This window comes from Anomaloglossus baeobatrachus, chromosome 1 (genome assembly GCF_048569485.1).
Source record: "Anomaloglossus baeobatrachus isolate aAnoBae1 chromosome 1, aAnoBae1.hap1, whole genome shotgun sequence".
Lineage (NCBI taxonomy): Eukaryota > Metazoa > Chordata > Amphibia > Anura > Aromobatidae > Anomaloglossus > Anomaloglossus baeobatrachus.
Window position 1 is genome coordinate 1,678,926 of NC_134353.1, and position 15,100 is coordinate 1,694,025.

The following is a 15,100-nucleotide window of genomic DNA, read 5'->3' on the forward strand; positions in this document are numbered from 1 at the left end:
TATCGAGGCCTCCCTCTTTTTCTCTGTATGTATCGTGGCCTCCCTCTTTCTCTCTGTATGTATCGAGGCCTTTCATCTTTTTCTCTGTATGTATCATGGCCTCGCTCTTTCTCTTTGTATGTATCGTGGCCTCCCTCTTTCTCTCTGTATGTATCGTGGCCTCCCTCTGTTTCTCTCTATATGTATTTATGTATTGTGGCCTCCCTCTTTCTCTGTATGTATCGTGGCCTCCCTCTTTCTCTCTGTATGTATCGTGGCCTCCCTCTTTCTCTCTGTATGTATTGTGGCCTCCCTCTTTCTCTCTGTATGTATCGTGGCCTCCCTCTTTCTCTTTGTATGTATCGTGGCCTCGCTCTTTCTCTTTGTATGTATTGTGGCCTCCCTCTTTCTCTCTGTATGTATCGTGGCCTCCCTTTTTTTTTCTGTATGTATCGTGGACTCTCTGTTTCTCTCTATATTTATCGTGGCCTCCCTCTTTCTCTCTATATGTATTGTGGCCTCCCTCTTTTTCTCTGTATGTATCGTGGCCTCCCTCTTTCTCTCTATATGTATTGTGGCCTCCCACTTTTTCTCTGTATGTATCGTGGCCTCCCTCTTTCTCTCTATATGTATTGTGGCCTCCCTCTTTTTCTCTGTATGTATCGTGGACTCCCTCTTTCTGTATGTATCGTGGACTCTCTGTTTCTCTCTATATGTATTGTGGCCTCCCTCTTTTTCTCTGCATGTATCGTGGCCTCCCTCTTTCTCTCTGTATGTATCGTGGCCTCCCTCTTTCTCTCTGTATGTATCGTGGCCTCCCTCTTTCTCTCTGTATGTATCGTGGCCTCCCTCTTTCTCTCTGTATGTATCGTGGCCTCCCTCTTTCTCTCTGTATGTATCGTGGCCTCCCTCTTTCTCTCTGTATGTATCGTGGCCTCCCTCTTTCTCTCTGTATGTATCATGGCCTCCCTCTTTCTCTCTGTATGTATCGTGGCCTCCCTTTTTCTTTCTGTATGTATCGTGGACTCTCTGTTTCTCTCTATTTATCGTGGCCTCCCTCTTTCTCTCTATATGTATTGTGGCCTCCCTCTTTTTCTCCGTATGTCTCGTGGCCTCGCTCTTTCTCTCTATATGTATTGTGGCCTCCCTCTTTTTCTCCGTATGTATCGTGGCCTCCCTCTTTTTCTCTGTATGTATCGTGGACTCTCTGTTTCTCTCTATATGTATCATGGCCTCCCTTTTTCTCTCTGTATAGACAGAGAACAAACGAGTATCTGTGCAATAGAATAAATTTTATTAGATGACAAACAGGCAAGACAGCAATACATGCAAAATATAAAAACAACTACCATAAGATCAGAGGGGTATGGAGTATGAGTACAGGATGTAATAACAAGAGCCGTGGGAGAGGCGAAAAGTCCACACTATATACTGAAAAAATTCAAGTGAGTGTAATTTACACTAGCACCCTCAGTAGCCGTGGGAGAGGTGGGTAAGGGTATACAAATAGGGGCCAGACAAGATGTGATTCGTACAATGAGGCACAATGAGCGATATATAGCCGTGGAGGAGGTGACTGCATATATAGTGCAGTGAGTATATAGATTCAATTACAAAATAGCCGTGTGAGAGGTAAACGGTAAACACAAACGACTACAATATATATCGGTCACAGATGGAGTGTAAAAAAACATCGACAGCAAGGTGCCGCAAAGTATGATCACCAAGACTGACCCGAGATGTACACCAAGGTAACCAGGAATACCTACACGAGTCTAACATAGTTCAAATAAAGTGCAAATGCATTTGAATAAAAAAGCAGGATCCCAAGGATACTATAGAATAACAAAACAATCCCACAGGTACACCCAGCTGGAGGTAAAGAGATGTTCAAAGAATAATGCACATACCCGGAGAGGAGGGATCACATACCTCTCTGTATGTATCGTGGCCTCCCTCTTTTTCTCTGTATGTATCGTGGCCTCCCTCTTTCTCTCTGTATATATTGTGGCCTCCCTCTTTCTCTCTGTATATATTGTGGCCTCCCTCTTTCTCTCTGTATGTATCGTGGCCTCCCTCTTTCTGTATGTATCGTGGCCTCCCTCTTTCTCTTTATATGTATCGTGGACTTTCTGTTTCTCTCTATATGTATCGTGGCCTCCCTCTTTCTCTCTGTATGTATCGTGGCCTCCCTCTTTCTCTCTGTATGTATCGTGGCCTCCCTCTTTCTCTCTGTATGTATCGTGGCCTCCCTCTTTCTCTCTGTATGTATCGTGGCCTCCCTCTTTCTCTCTATATGTATTGTGGCCTCCCTCTTTCTCTCTGTATGTATCGTGGACTTCCTCTTTCTGTATGTATCGTGGACTCTGTTTCTCTCTATATGTTTCGTGACCTCCCTCTTTCTCTCTGTATGTATCGTGGCCTCCCTCTTTTTCTCTGTATGTATCATGGCCTCCCTCTTTCTCTCTGTATGTATCGTGAACTCTCTGTTTCTCTCTGTATGTATCGTAGACTCCCTCTTTCTGTATGTATCGTGGACTCTGTTTCTCTCTATATGTTTCGTGACCTCCCTCTTTCTCTCTGTATGTATCGTGGCCTCCCTCTTTCTCTCTATATGTATCGTGGCCTCCCTCTTTCTCGCTATGTATCGTGACCTCCCTTTTTCTCTATGTATCGTGGACTCTCTGTTTCTCTCTATATTTATCGTGGCCTCCATCTTTCTCTCTGTATGTATCGTGGCCTCCCTCTTTCTGTATGTATCGTGGCCTCCCTCTTTCTGTATGTATCGTGGCCTCCCTCTTTCTGTATGTATCGTGGCCTCCCTCTTTCTCTCTGTATGTATTGTGGCCTCCCTCTTTCTCTCTGTATGTATCGTGGCCTCCCTCTTTCTCTCTGTATGTATCGTGGACTCTCTGTTTCTCTCTGTATGTATTGTGGCCTCCCTCTTTCTCTGTGTATGTATCGTGGCCTCCCTCTTTTTCTCTGTATGTATCGTGGCCTCCCTCTTTCTCTCTGTATGTATCGTGGCCTCCCTCTTTCTCTCTATATGTATCGTGGCCTCCCTCTTTCTCGCTATGTATCGTGACCTCCCTTTTTCTCTATGTATCGTGGACTCTCTGTTTCTCTCTATATTTATCGTGGCCTCCATCTTTCTCTCTGTATGTATCGTGGCCTCCCTCTTTCTGTATGTATCGTGGCCTCCCTCTTTCTGTATGTATCGTGGCCTCCCTCTTTCTGTATGTATCGTGGCCTCCCTCTTTCTCTCTGTATGTATTGTGGCCTCCCTCTTTCTCTCTGTATGTATCGTGGCCTCCCTCTTTCTCTCTGTATGTATCGTGGACTCTCTGTTTCTCTCTGTATGTATTGTGGCCTCCCTCTTTCTCTGTGTATGTATCGTGGCCTCCCTCTTTTTCTCTGTATGTATCGTGGCCTCCCTCTTTCTCTCTGTATGTATCGTGGCCTCCCTCTTTCTATCTTTGTATCGTGGCCTCCCTCTTTCTGTATGTATCGTGGCCTCCCTTTTTCTCTCTGTATGTATCGTGGCCTCCCTCTTTCTGTATGTATCGTGGACTCTGTTTCTCTCTATATGTATCGTGGCCTCCCTGTAACGCCTGCCTGGATCCACAGACTCAGATGGGCTGTAACGGGGAGGCTAGAGGGAAGCCACTCACTAAGTAGGACCCCCAGAACCCTGAAACCCTTTAACCCCTATACAGGGATTTGGAATTACACAGGGAACTGGAGATCACTACCTGTGGAAAGCTGCAGTCCAATGAGAGTAGTAGTCAGGCAGGGTCAAACCAGGAATAGCGGAACAGGGACAGAATCGGCAGGCAGTGACGTAGTCAGCAAACGTAGCAGAGGTCAGATCCGGGTCGGGCAGCAAGGTACAAAAACAGTAGGCAGAAGAGTAGTCAAAACACGCAGAAGTCAACACAGGAATCACCAACAGAATAGGATGTAACAGGAGCCAGCAAAATCAGAACTATATCTGGCAGTAATCATGTGACAGGAGGGGAAATAAGAAGGGTGTGGTGTCTTCCCATTGGCTGTAGCTGAACGCTGGCAACTTCAGCTGGAAGACACATGCCACCCACAGTCAGCCAGCGGTACTGCAGATCCCAAGCTAACCCAGCCCAGTGGATGATCGGAGCCTGCGGCCACTGGTGCTGCTGGCATCGACTTCTCTCCCATCACCAGCACCATCTACGGCAGGAACACGGCGTCACCTGGCGACCGGAGCAGAAGTCGCTGGAGCAGACTCCGGCGGTGACGTAACACTCCCTCTTTCTGTATGTATCGTGGCCTCCCTCTTTCTGTATGTATCCTGGACTCTCTGTTTCTCTCTATATTTATCGTGGCCTCCCTCTTTCTCTCTGTATGTATCGTGGCCTCCCTCTTTCTCTGTATGTATCGTGGCCTCCCTCTTTCTCTCTGTATGTATCGTGGACTCTCTGTTTCTCTCTGTATGTATCGTGGACTCCCTCTTTCTGTATGTATCGTGGACTCTGTTTCTCTCTATATGTTTCGTGACTTCCCTCTTTCTCTCTGTATGTATCGTGGCTGTGACGGGGGGTACATCAGAGCAAAGAGAGACAACAGGCCGAGGATGATCCAACAGGTTTACTAACAGGAATACAGGAACAGCACACGACAAGTCCAAATAAAACAGATTCGGGGGCACCTCCCGATAATCCAAAGTGCCAGATCACAACGTAATAGTCCTTTTCAGAGTCCCAGAGAGTTCCACACAATCCCACGGGCCACTGATCTCCAGTCTGTAACTGTCCATACACCGGCTATAGGATGCAGCCTCTGCTATTCCCTCCCAGAGGATCAATCTTCTTTCTTCAAGTTTCACACAGACTGACTGAATCTCCCAGGTAAGCAGAGTTTACACTAGTTGGACTCTAGGCCCACCTCCCCCTACTCCCAGGGATGGAAGTGCCTCAAGAGGATACAACCTTGCATTTTAGGGGGTGATTACCTACAACAATAAAAATGTACACAGAAGTAGTTCAAATAAGACAATTAACCCAGCTTGAAATAGGAATCTGTACAGCAAGATACACCTCCCCCAAGGAAATACATGAATTACAACTAATACAACCAGGAAAATATACATATCATGACATAGTATCACAGCATATACAGTGAGAGGGTAAATTACATCTTCACAATCCCTCCCCCTCCCAACTTGTGTACGTACTAGGGACCTCTACAGGTCACTGGTTAAGTACACACAGGCAGAGCGTTACTTACATGTGGCTTCATGCAGCCACGAATTGGCATCGTAGCTCTCCCACATCATTGCCCAGGAGAACAGCTGCAGGCAGACCACCCATCACCCCAACCACACATCGCCTGACCCCAAAACCAAAGTTCAGATCCACAGTGGCTGTGGGAATAGTCCTCCATTGTCCACCAGCCAGTTCAATGACAATCCCAGGTCCTCTATGGATTGCCTCAGGCCGAACCACTCGGGGATCAGCCAGTGTGAGGAAAGCACCCGAGTCACAAAATCCAACAAGTCTCTGTCCATCCAGCACAACCTCCTGCAAGTGCTTACCTCGATGAGCAGAAGTCGTCATAACTGCGGGTCGCACCCCGTAAACTCCTGGTGGTGCAACATGGGGGACTGGGTCACTAGGCCAGTCCTCACATAGCGGTGCCACATCTTCCTCCATGGCACTGGGCTGTAAATAATTAACAATCCGATTGGGTGCAGGATCAGTCCTCATTTGAACAGCTGGGCAGGAGACTTGCCGATGCCCTGGCTGTCCACATTGATAGCATCTGAGCTGGGTCTCCCTCCATCCAAGGCGTCCTCTTGGGTAAGGGGTAGGGGAACTTGGAGGCCGGCTCCCACCTGAAGGTGCTGTAGGGGTTTGAGGATGATTCCTCCATGGGCTGGCTGGGCATGAGGCCTGCAAATGCCCGGGATGCCTACAAACATAACACCTGCGCTCTGTTACTTCCTCTCCCCGGCGTATTCCAGAAAGTGCAGTAGAAGCAACTGGAGGCACATTAACACGGGTATCAACATGTGGTGGCTTAGAGGAACGGGGAACAATGGGGACAGAATAACTGGGGGCATCCGGTGTTGTGGAGCTGTTAGGCGTCTCTCCATCCTCCAACAGAACCCTCCACTGAGGCTTGATGGTGAGCACCTCATCAGCGAGAGCAGCAGCTTGTTCCACAGTTGACGGCTTTCTCTCACGCACCCATTCTCTGATTTCCGCTGGGCACCTGGCATAGAACTGCTCTTTTAGGATGACCTGCAGGAAGGTCCCCCAAGATAAGGCCTCCTCTGCCTCCAGCCAGCGATTACATATTTGTTTGAGTCTATGAGCATATATCTTAAAAGACACTTCCCCATCACAGGCTAAAGTACGAAACTGAGTCCTGTAAGTGTCTGGGGTCACAGCATAATGTTCTAGAATAGTCTGTTTAATATCCGCATACTCACAGTTCCACCGAGGGTCCATAGCTCTATAGGCTTCAGCAGCTCCCCCCTCTAGGAGCCCAACCAGATGCCGGACACGCTCCCTGTCCGGGACTTCCATTAATCGACACTGATGCTCAAAGTCCTGGAAGAAGCCCTCAATGTCGCCTGCAGGCTCATTAAACGGCTTAAAGTCTTTGCGGGACACCCTGGGAAGTTCCCTCATGATGGGTGCTGGGGTTACAGTCTGTCTGGAACCTCTCGCGGCTTCCACAGCGAGCTCCTTATCCAGCAGTGCCATCTCCTCCATCCTGCGCTCCTTCTCTTTAGCTCCACGCATGGCCTCCCTCTTATCTTCTATGGTGGCCTCATCTCCAAGCAGTGCCATCTCCTCCTTGTACCACACAACCCATTGACTTTTTTGGGTATTCACCTCCGGCTGCCGTCTTTCTTCCGTTTGCTGTGAGGATCCTTCCTCGGTGCCATCTTGCAGGCAAGCGTTTTCCAATGCCTCAATTAGTTGCTCCTTAGAGAGTCCTTTGTAACCGACTCCTAATTCACGGGCCATTGTTTGTAGGCTCACCACAGTCCAGTTCTTGTACTCTGAGGTTCTGATTCCAGATGTTAATGGGCCGTTGTCCTCCATTCTTTCTGCTCTGATCCCAGCGCTGCCAACCAGTTTGTGACGGGGGGTACATCAGAGCAAAGAGAGACAACAGGCCGAGGATGATCCAACAGGTTTACTAACAGGAATACAGGAACAGCACACGACAAGTCCAAATAAAACAGATTCGGGGGCACCTCCCGATAATCCAAAGTGCCAGATCACAACGTAATAGTCCTTTTCAGAGTCCCAGAGAGTTCCACACAATCCCACGGGCCACTGATCTCCAGTCTGTAACTGTCCATACACCGGCTATAGGATGCAGCCTCTGCTATTCCCTCCCAGAGGATCAATCTTCTTTCTTCAAGTTTCACACAGACTGAATGAATCTCCCAGGTAAGCAGAGTTTACACTAGTTGGACTCTAGGCCCACCTCCCCCTACTCTCAGGGATGGAAGTGCCTCAAGAGGATACAACCTTGCATTTTAGGGGGTGATTACCTACAACAATAGAAATGTACACAGAAGTAGTTCAAATAAGACAATTAACCCAGCTTGAAATAGGAATCTGTACAGCAAGATACACCTCCCCCAAGGAAATACATGAATTACAACTAATACAACCAGGAAAATATACATATCATGACATAGTATCACAGCATATACAGTGAGAGGGTAAATTACATCTTCACAGTGGCCTCCCTCTTTCTCTCTGTATGTATCGTGGACTCTCTGTTTCTCTCTGTATGTATCGTGGACTCCCTCTTTCTGTATGTATCGTGGACTCTGTTTCTCTCTATATGTTTTGTGACCTCCCTCTTTCTCTCTGTATGTATCATGGCTTCCCTCTTTCTCACTATATGTATTGTGGCCTCCCTCTTTCTCTCTATATGTATCGTGGCCTCCTTCTTTCTGTATGTATCGTGGACTCTCTGTTTCTCTCTATATTTATCGTGGCCTCCATCTTGCTCTCTGTATGTATCGTGGCCTCCCTCTTTCTCTCTGTATGTATCGTGGCCTCCCTCTTTCTCTCTATGTATCGTGGCCTCCCTTTTTCTCTCTGTATGTATCGTGGCCTCCCTCTTTCTGTATGTATCGTGGACTCTGTTTCTCTCTATATGTATCGTGGCCTCTCTCTTTCTGTATGTATCGTGGACTCTGTTTCTCTCTATATGTATCGTGGCCTCCCTCTTTCTCTCTGTATGTATCGTGGCCTCCCTCTTTCTGTATGTATCGTGGACTCTCTGTTTCTCTATATTTATCGTGGCCTCCCTCTTTCTCTCTATATGTATTGTGGCCTCCCTCTTTTTCTCTCTATGTATCGTGGCCTCCCTCTTTCTGTATGTATCGTGGACTCTGTTTCTCTCTATATTTATCGTGGCCTCCCTCTTTCTCTCTGTATGTATCGTGGCCTCCCTCTTTCTCTCTGTATGTATCGTGGACTCTCTGTTTCTCTCTGTATGTATCGTGGACTCCCTCTTTCTGTATGTATCGTGGACTCTGTCTCTCTCTATATGTTTTGTGACCTCCCTCTTTCTCTCTGTATGTATCATGGCTTCCCTCTTTCTCAGTATATGTATCGTGGCCTCCCTCTTTCTCTCTATATGTATCGTGGCCTCCTTCTTTCTGTATGTATCGTGGACTCTCTGTTTCTCTCTATATTTATCGTGGCCTCCATCTTGCTCTCTGTATGTATCGTGGCCTCCCTCTTTCTGTATGTATCGTGGCCTCCCTCTTTCTGTATGTATCGTGGCCTCCCTCTTTCTCTCTGTATGTATTGTGGCCTCCCTCTTTCTCTCTATATGTATCGTGGCCTCCCTCTTTCTGTATGTATCGTGGAGTCTCTGTTTCTCTCTATATGTATCGTGGCCTCCCTCTTTCTCTCTATATGTATCGTGGCCTCCCTCTTTCTCTGTATGTATCGTGGCCTCCCTCTTTCTCTCTGTATGTATCGTGGCCTCCCTCTTTCTCTCTGTATGTATCGTGGCCTCCCTCTTTCTCTCTGTATGTATCGTGGCCTCCCTCTTTCTCTCTATGTATCGTGGCCTCCCTTTTTCTCTCTGTATGTATCGTGGCCTCCCTCTTTCTGTATGTATCGTGGACTCTGTTTCTCTCTATATGTATCGTGGCCTCTCTCTTTCTGTATGTATCGTGGACTCTGTTTCTCTCTATATGTATCGTGGCCTCCCTCTTTCTCTCTGTATGTATCGTGGCCTCCCTCTTTCTGTATGTATCGTGGACTCTCTGTTTCTCTATATTTATCGTGGCCTCCCTCTTTCTCTCTATATGTATTGTGGCCTCCCTCTTTTTCTCTCTATGTATCGTGGCCTCCCTCTTTCTGTATGTATCGTGGACTCTCTGTTTCTCTCTATATTTATCGTGGCCTCCCTCTTTCTCTCTGTATGTATCGTGGCCTCCCTCTTTCTCTCTGTATGTATCGTGGACTCTCTGTTTCTCTCTGTATGTATCGTGGACTCCCTCTTTCTGTATGTATCGTGGACTCTGTTTCTCTCTATATGTTTAGAGACCTCCCTCTTTCTCTCTGTATGTATCGTGGCCTTCCCCATTTCTCTCTGTATGTATCGTGGCCTCCCTCTTTCTCTCTATATGTATCGTGACCTCCCTTTTTCTCTCTGTATGTATCGTGGCCTCCCTCTTTCTCTCTGTATGTATCGTGGCCTCCCTCTTTCTCTATATGTATCGTGGCCTCCCTCTTTCTGTATGTATCGTGGACTCTCTGTTTCTCTCTATATTTATCGTGGCCTCCCTCTTTCTCTCTGTATGTATCGTGGCCTCCCTCTTTCTCTCTGTATGTATCGTGGCCTCCCTCTTTCTCTCTGTATGTATCGCGGCCTCCCTCTTTCTCTCTATATGTATCGGGGCCTCCCTCTTTCTGTATGTATCGTGGCCTCCCTCTTTCTCTCTATATGTATCGTGGCCTCCCTCTTTCTGTATGTATCGTGGCCTCCCTCTTTCTCTCTATATGTATCATGGCCTCCCTCTTTTTCTCTGTATGTATCGTGGCCTCCCTCTTTCTCTCTGTATGTATCGTGGCCTCCCTCTTTCTGTATGTATCGTGGCCTCCCTCTTTCTCTCTGTATGTATCGTGGCCTCTCTCTTTCTCTCTGTATGTATCGTGGCCTCCCTCTTTCTGTATGTATCGTGGACTCTGTTTCTCTCTATGTTTTGTGACCTCCCTCTTTCTCTCTGTATGTATCGTGGCCTCCCTCTTTCTGTATGTATCGTGGACTCTGTTTCTCTCTATGTTTTATGACCTCCCTCTTTCTCACTATATGTATCGTGGCCCCCCTCTTTCTCACTATATGTATCGTGGCCTCCCTCTTTCTCTCTGTATGTATCGTGGCCTCCCTCTTTCTGTATGTATCGTGGACTCTCTGTTTCTCTCTATATTTATCGTGGCCTCCCTCTTTCTCTCTGTATGTATCGTGGCCTCCCTCTTTCTGTATGTATCGTGGACTCTGTTTCTCTCTATGTTTTGTGACCTCCCTCTTTCTCACTATATGTATCGTGGCCCCCCTCTTTCTCACTATATGTATCGTGGCCTCCCTCTTTCTCTCTGTATGTATCGTGGCCTCCCTCTTTCTGTATGTATCGTGGACTCTCTGTTTCTCTCTATATTTATCGTGGCCTCCCTCTTTCTCTCTGTATGTATCGTGGCCTCCCTCTTTCTGTATGTATCGTGGACTCTCTGTTTCTCACTGTATGTATCGTGGCCTCCCTCTTTCTCTCTGTATGTATCGTGGCCTCCCTCTTTCTCTCTGTATGTATCGTGGCCTCTCTCTTTCTCTCTGTATGTATCGTGGCCTCCCTCTTTCTGTATGTATCGTGGACTCTCTGTTTCTCTCTATATTTATCGTGGCCTCCCTCTTTCTCTCTGTATGTATCGTGGCCTCTCTCTTTCTCTCTGTATGTATCGTGGCCTCCCTCTTTCTGTATGTATCGTGGACTCTCTGTTTCTCACTGTATGTATCGTCTCCTCTCTCTTTCTCTCTATATGTATCGCGGCCTTCCTCTTTCCCTTTCTGTATGGACTGCGGCCTCCCTCTTTCTTTGTATGGACCGTGCCCTGCTCCTTCCCCTTTCTGTATGCACTGCGGCCTCCCTCTTTCTCTGTATGGACCGTGCCCTGCCCCTTTCCCTTTTTGTATGGACCGCAGACTCCCTCTTTTTCTGTATATGGACCGCAGCCTCCCTCTTTCCCTTTCTGTATGGACTGCGGCCTCCCTCTTTCTCTGTATGGACCGTGCCATGCCCCTTTCCCTTTCTGTATGGACCACAGCCTCCCTCGTTCTCTGTATGGACCGTGCCCTGCCCCTTTCCCTTCCTGTATGGGCCGCAGCCTCCCTCTTTCTCTGTATATGGACCGTGCCCTGCCCTTTCCCTTTCTGTATGGACTGCGGCCTCCCTCTTTTTGTATGGACCGTGCCCTGCCCCTTTCCCTTTCTGTATGGACCGCAGCCTCCCTCTTTCTCTGTATGGACCGTGCCCTGACCCTTTCGCTTTTTGTATGGACCGCAGCCTCCCTCTTTTTCTGTATATGGACCGCGGCCTCCCCCTTTCCCTTTCTGTATGGACCGTGGCCTCCCTTTTTCTCTCCCTTTACATACTGCGACCTCCATCTTGCTATAGATGTGTGATGTTCTTGTGTTTAGTCTCAGCAGCTGTCCCTTGTTGCCGGCTGTACCCAGCGCCGTGTTGCCAGTGCTCCTCCTGTCCGGTCTCACGTCCTGGTTTCTTCCTCTGGTTCTGCTGCTCTGCTGCTGCGTCCGCTCGCTGTGAGGGAACTTGTCCTCCTCATGAAGGTGCCTCCATTACCGACCACCATGGCAGAAGGTGCTCTTCATCGAGTTCAGGTACGTCTTCTGGTGCACATGTAGCCACTGGGCACAGTGGGGCTGTATCCATGGCTTCATCTTGTAAACGTGCACTTTGGCACATATATATAGAGTACAAAGCCGCGATGGTGATAAGCCACTACCACTGCTTGGACCAGTGAAGGCCATGTGACGGGGTCCTTCTCCGATATCACACAATCAACAGAGCCAGAGATGAGTGAGCAATCCAATAAGCATTTATTCCAGGCAAATCAAACGGTCCATAACGTAATCCACAAAACCGAGGGTAAAATTAGTAAAGAAACACGAATATAGTCCAGAAAGCGATAAATAAATGTCCAGGTCTCCCTGAGAAGCCACAGCTTCCCTCAGAGGGTCAGTCTTCTTCCTTCTCTCCAAGTTCTCCAACAGACTGACAAATCCCCCAGGTAAGCAGAGAGTTTACAGAAGATGGATCCCAGGTCCCCTCCCCCAGACTTAGGGACAGCAACACTATAGGGGGTAATTACCTAGAGACAATACAATGTACACACAAGCAATACAAATAATGGACAGTGAATCAAGCGTAAAATATGAACCTACACAGCATGATACACAGTACACCATATCCCACCATCACAACCTCTCCCTCCTTCTGAAAAAGTGAGTATGCCATGAGGTCTACACAGACCACTGGCCATCTCACTTAAGTCCATATTGCTCAGCTGTGGATGGTCTATGGTTCTTCTTGCTGGGCCAGTCCCTCAGCGTTCTGGTGTTGTCTTCCACGCTTGTATTGGATGGAGAAGCTGTAGATAGTCCCTTGTACAGCGGTAGGGTTGGAAGGACAAGCTTCCCTTTGTGTCCTCCTTCACACAAAAGGAATATAGCAATTACCTTCAAAATTCCCCCTAGAGATGGAGAACAGTATATAGCAGCGGGGGGCAAATAGCCAGAGAAAAAAACTCCTAAAACATAACCTTTAATGGGTATACATTAAAAGTGGACTGCCACTATAAAAGAATAAAAAATGTTCCTTTGGGCCATACACAGGATGGCTACAGCCTCAAAATGAACACCAGGCACAAAATGCAGAAAGTATGAAAACAAGTCACACAAAGTACCTGCATTCAGAGAAACACAGTGAAATCTATGTTTGTCACGTCAGACCTGCTGCAACAGTAAATCCCTCAGATCAACTGCAACCATGAATCAGAAAAAGGAAAACGGTCTTACCGTGCTTCCAAGGGCATGTCAATTGGGAAAAAGTGCAGAGCTCAATCATAGGTGACCCTTCACAGGTCCTACATAAATACCATTCGTTGGCTCAAGTGAAAAACGGAAGTATGTAACCTCCCGACGCGTTTCATACAATAATCTTCAGGGGAGTCTTCATAAGGTACTTAACATCATGTCAGTAGTCACATCAAATCGGAAACAACGTCGCGACGGTAACATCGGCCGCATCAACAAGGATGCGCCACCGACGTCATCAACCAAAGCCTGGAACGCAAGCTAATGTATAACAAACAGAACCGGAAATACCCGGTAATAATAGAAAACCTAACCAGGCTTTACCAGCGTGTGATGGCAGCCTCAAGGTACAAGACCCTTGGCGCCAGTATAGGTAAAATAGGCCTACACCATCGCAGGAACATCCCATATAGCTAGATACTAATCTCACAGTCCAGCCAGGCATCATCTCAAAACGGACTCCAACCATAAAAAATAAAAAACACACCCAAACAAACAATAATGCGGCATAAGCGAAAGGGCAAAACAGGACTAAAAGGGGGGGGGGACATTAGGAGATAGGTACCCAACTGAGCCACGGACTCAAAAGTAAGCCCCACCAGAAAGAACGACACAAACAAAAACAGAGCCTCACTGTAGCTTAGCAGCCATAGAAGCAGATAGAAAAGGAAAGAGAATAAAAAGACTAAGTGCACACTATAAACAACCCTGGTCTAGCAGGCTGACCCTTGTTGATGCAGCCGATGTTACCGTCGCGACGTTGTTTCCGGCATGGTGCATGCTGGGTTAACACGTCATGACGTTTGGTGGACTTACTGCGCACGCGCGGTCTCTATAAAGAAGCGCGGTTTTCAAATAGCCGGCGCGGCACACACAGCTTGGCGTTCATCCATGCTGGACGTATCGGGTAAGCAGACTGGACTTTGGATGCTGTTTATTCATTTTCTCTTGTATGGGCTGTAATCTATGACTATTGTTTTACAGTCCGTCCTTGGGGCAATTTTGTTGTCTGTCAGCCTTGATGTGACTACTGACATGATGTTAAGTACCTTATGAAGACTCCCCTGAAGATTATTGTATGAAACGCGTCGGGAGGTTACATACTTCCGTTTTTCACTTGAGCCAACGAATGGTATTTATGTAGGACCTGTGAAGGGTCACCTATGATTGAGCTCTGCACTTTTTCCCAATTGACATGCCCTTGGAAGCACGGTAAGACCGTTTTCCTTTTTCTGATTCATGGTTGCAGTTGATCTGAGGGATTTACTGTTGCAGCAGGTCTGACGTGACAACCATAGGTTTCACTGTGTTTCTCTGAATGCAGGTACTTTGTGTGACTTGTTTTCATACTTTCTGCATTTTGTGCCTGGTGTTCATTTTGAGGCTGTAGCCATCCTGTGTATGGCCCAAAGGAACATTTTTTATTCTTTTATAGTGGCAGTCCACTTTTAATGTATACCCATTAAAGGTTATGTTTTAGGAGTTTTTTTCTCTGGCTATTTGCCCCCCGCTGCTATATACTCTTCTCCTTCACCCAAACTGTGTTTCCTGCACCCACAAATCGGCATTGTAGATCTCCACATCATTTCCTAGGAGAATATCTGCAGGCAGCCGCTCATCACCCCAACCACACATTGCTTGACCCCAAAGCCAAAGTCCAGATCTACAGTCGCCTTTGGGATATTCCTCCTTTGTCCTCCAGCCAATTCAATAACAATCCCTGGTCCATGATGTATCGCCTCTGGCCGCACCACCCGGGGATCAGCTATTGTGAGACATGCCCCGGAGTCACAAAATCCAATGACTCTCTGTCCATCCAGCACAACCTCCTGTAAGTGCTTACTCTGATGGTAAGAGGAACTCGGGTCTGTGGCTCGCACCCCATAAACCCCTAATGGCTGACCACGAGTGTCTGAGCCATTAGGCAAGTCAACTTGAAGGGGTGAGAACTCTTCCCCCATTGTATTTGGCTGTAGAGAATGAA

The 15,100-nt window shown here is 47.5% G+C and overlaps 1 protein-coding gene across 1 annotated transcript in view; it reads left to right on the top strand.

Moving 5' to 3' along the window:
- The window catches only part of M1AP (meiosis 1 associated protein), a 193,340-nt gene that overhangs the window by 140,319 nt on the left and 37,921 nt on the right, over positions 1 to 15,100 (top strand). Inside the window, 1 exon segment of the mRNA XM_075345395.1 lies at positions 11,701 to 11,901. Within this exon segment, the coding sequence (XP_075201510.1) occupies positions 11,701 to 11,901 (201 nt within the window).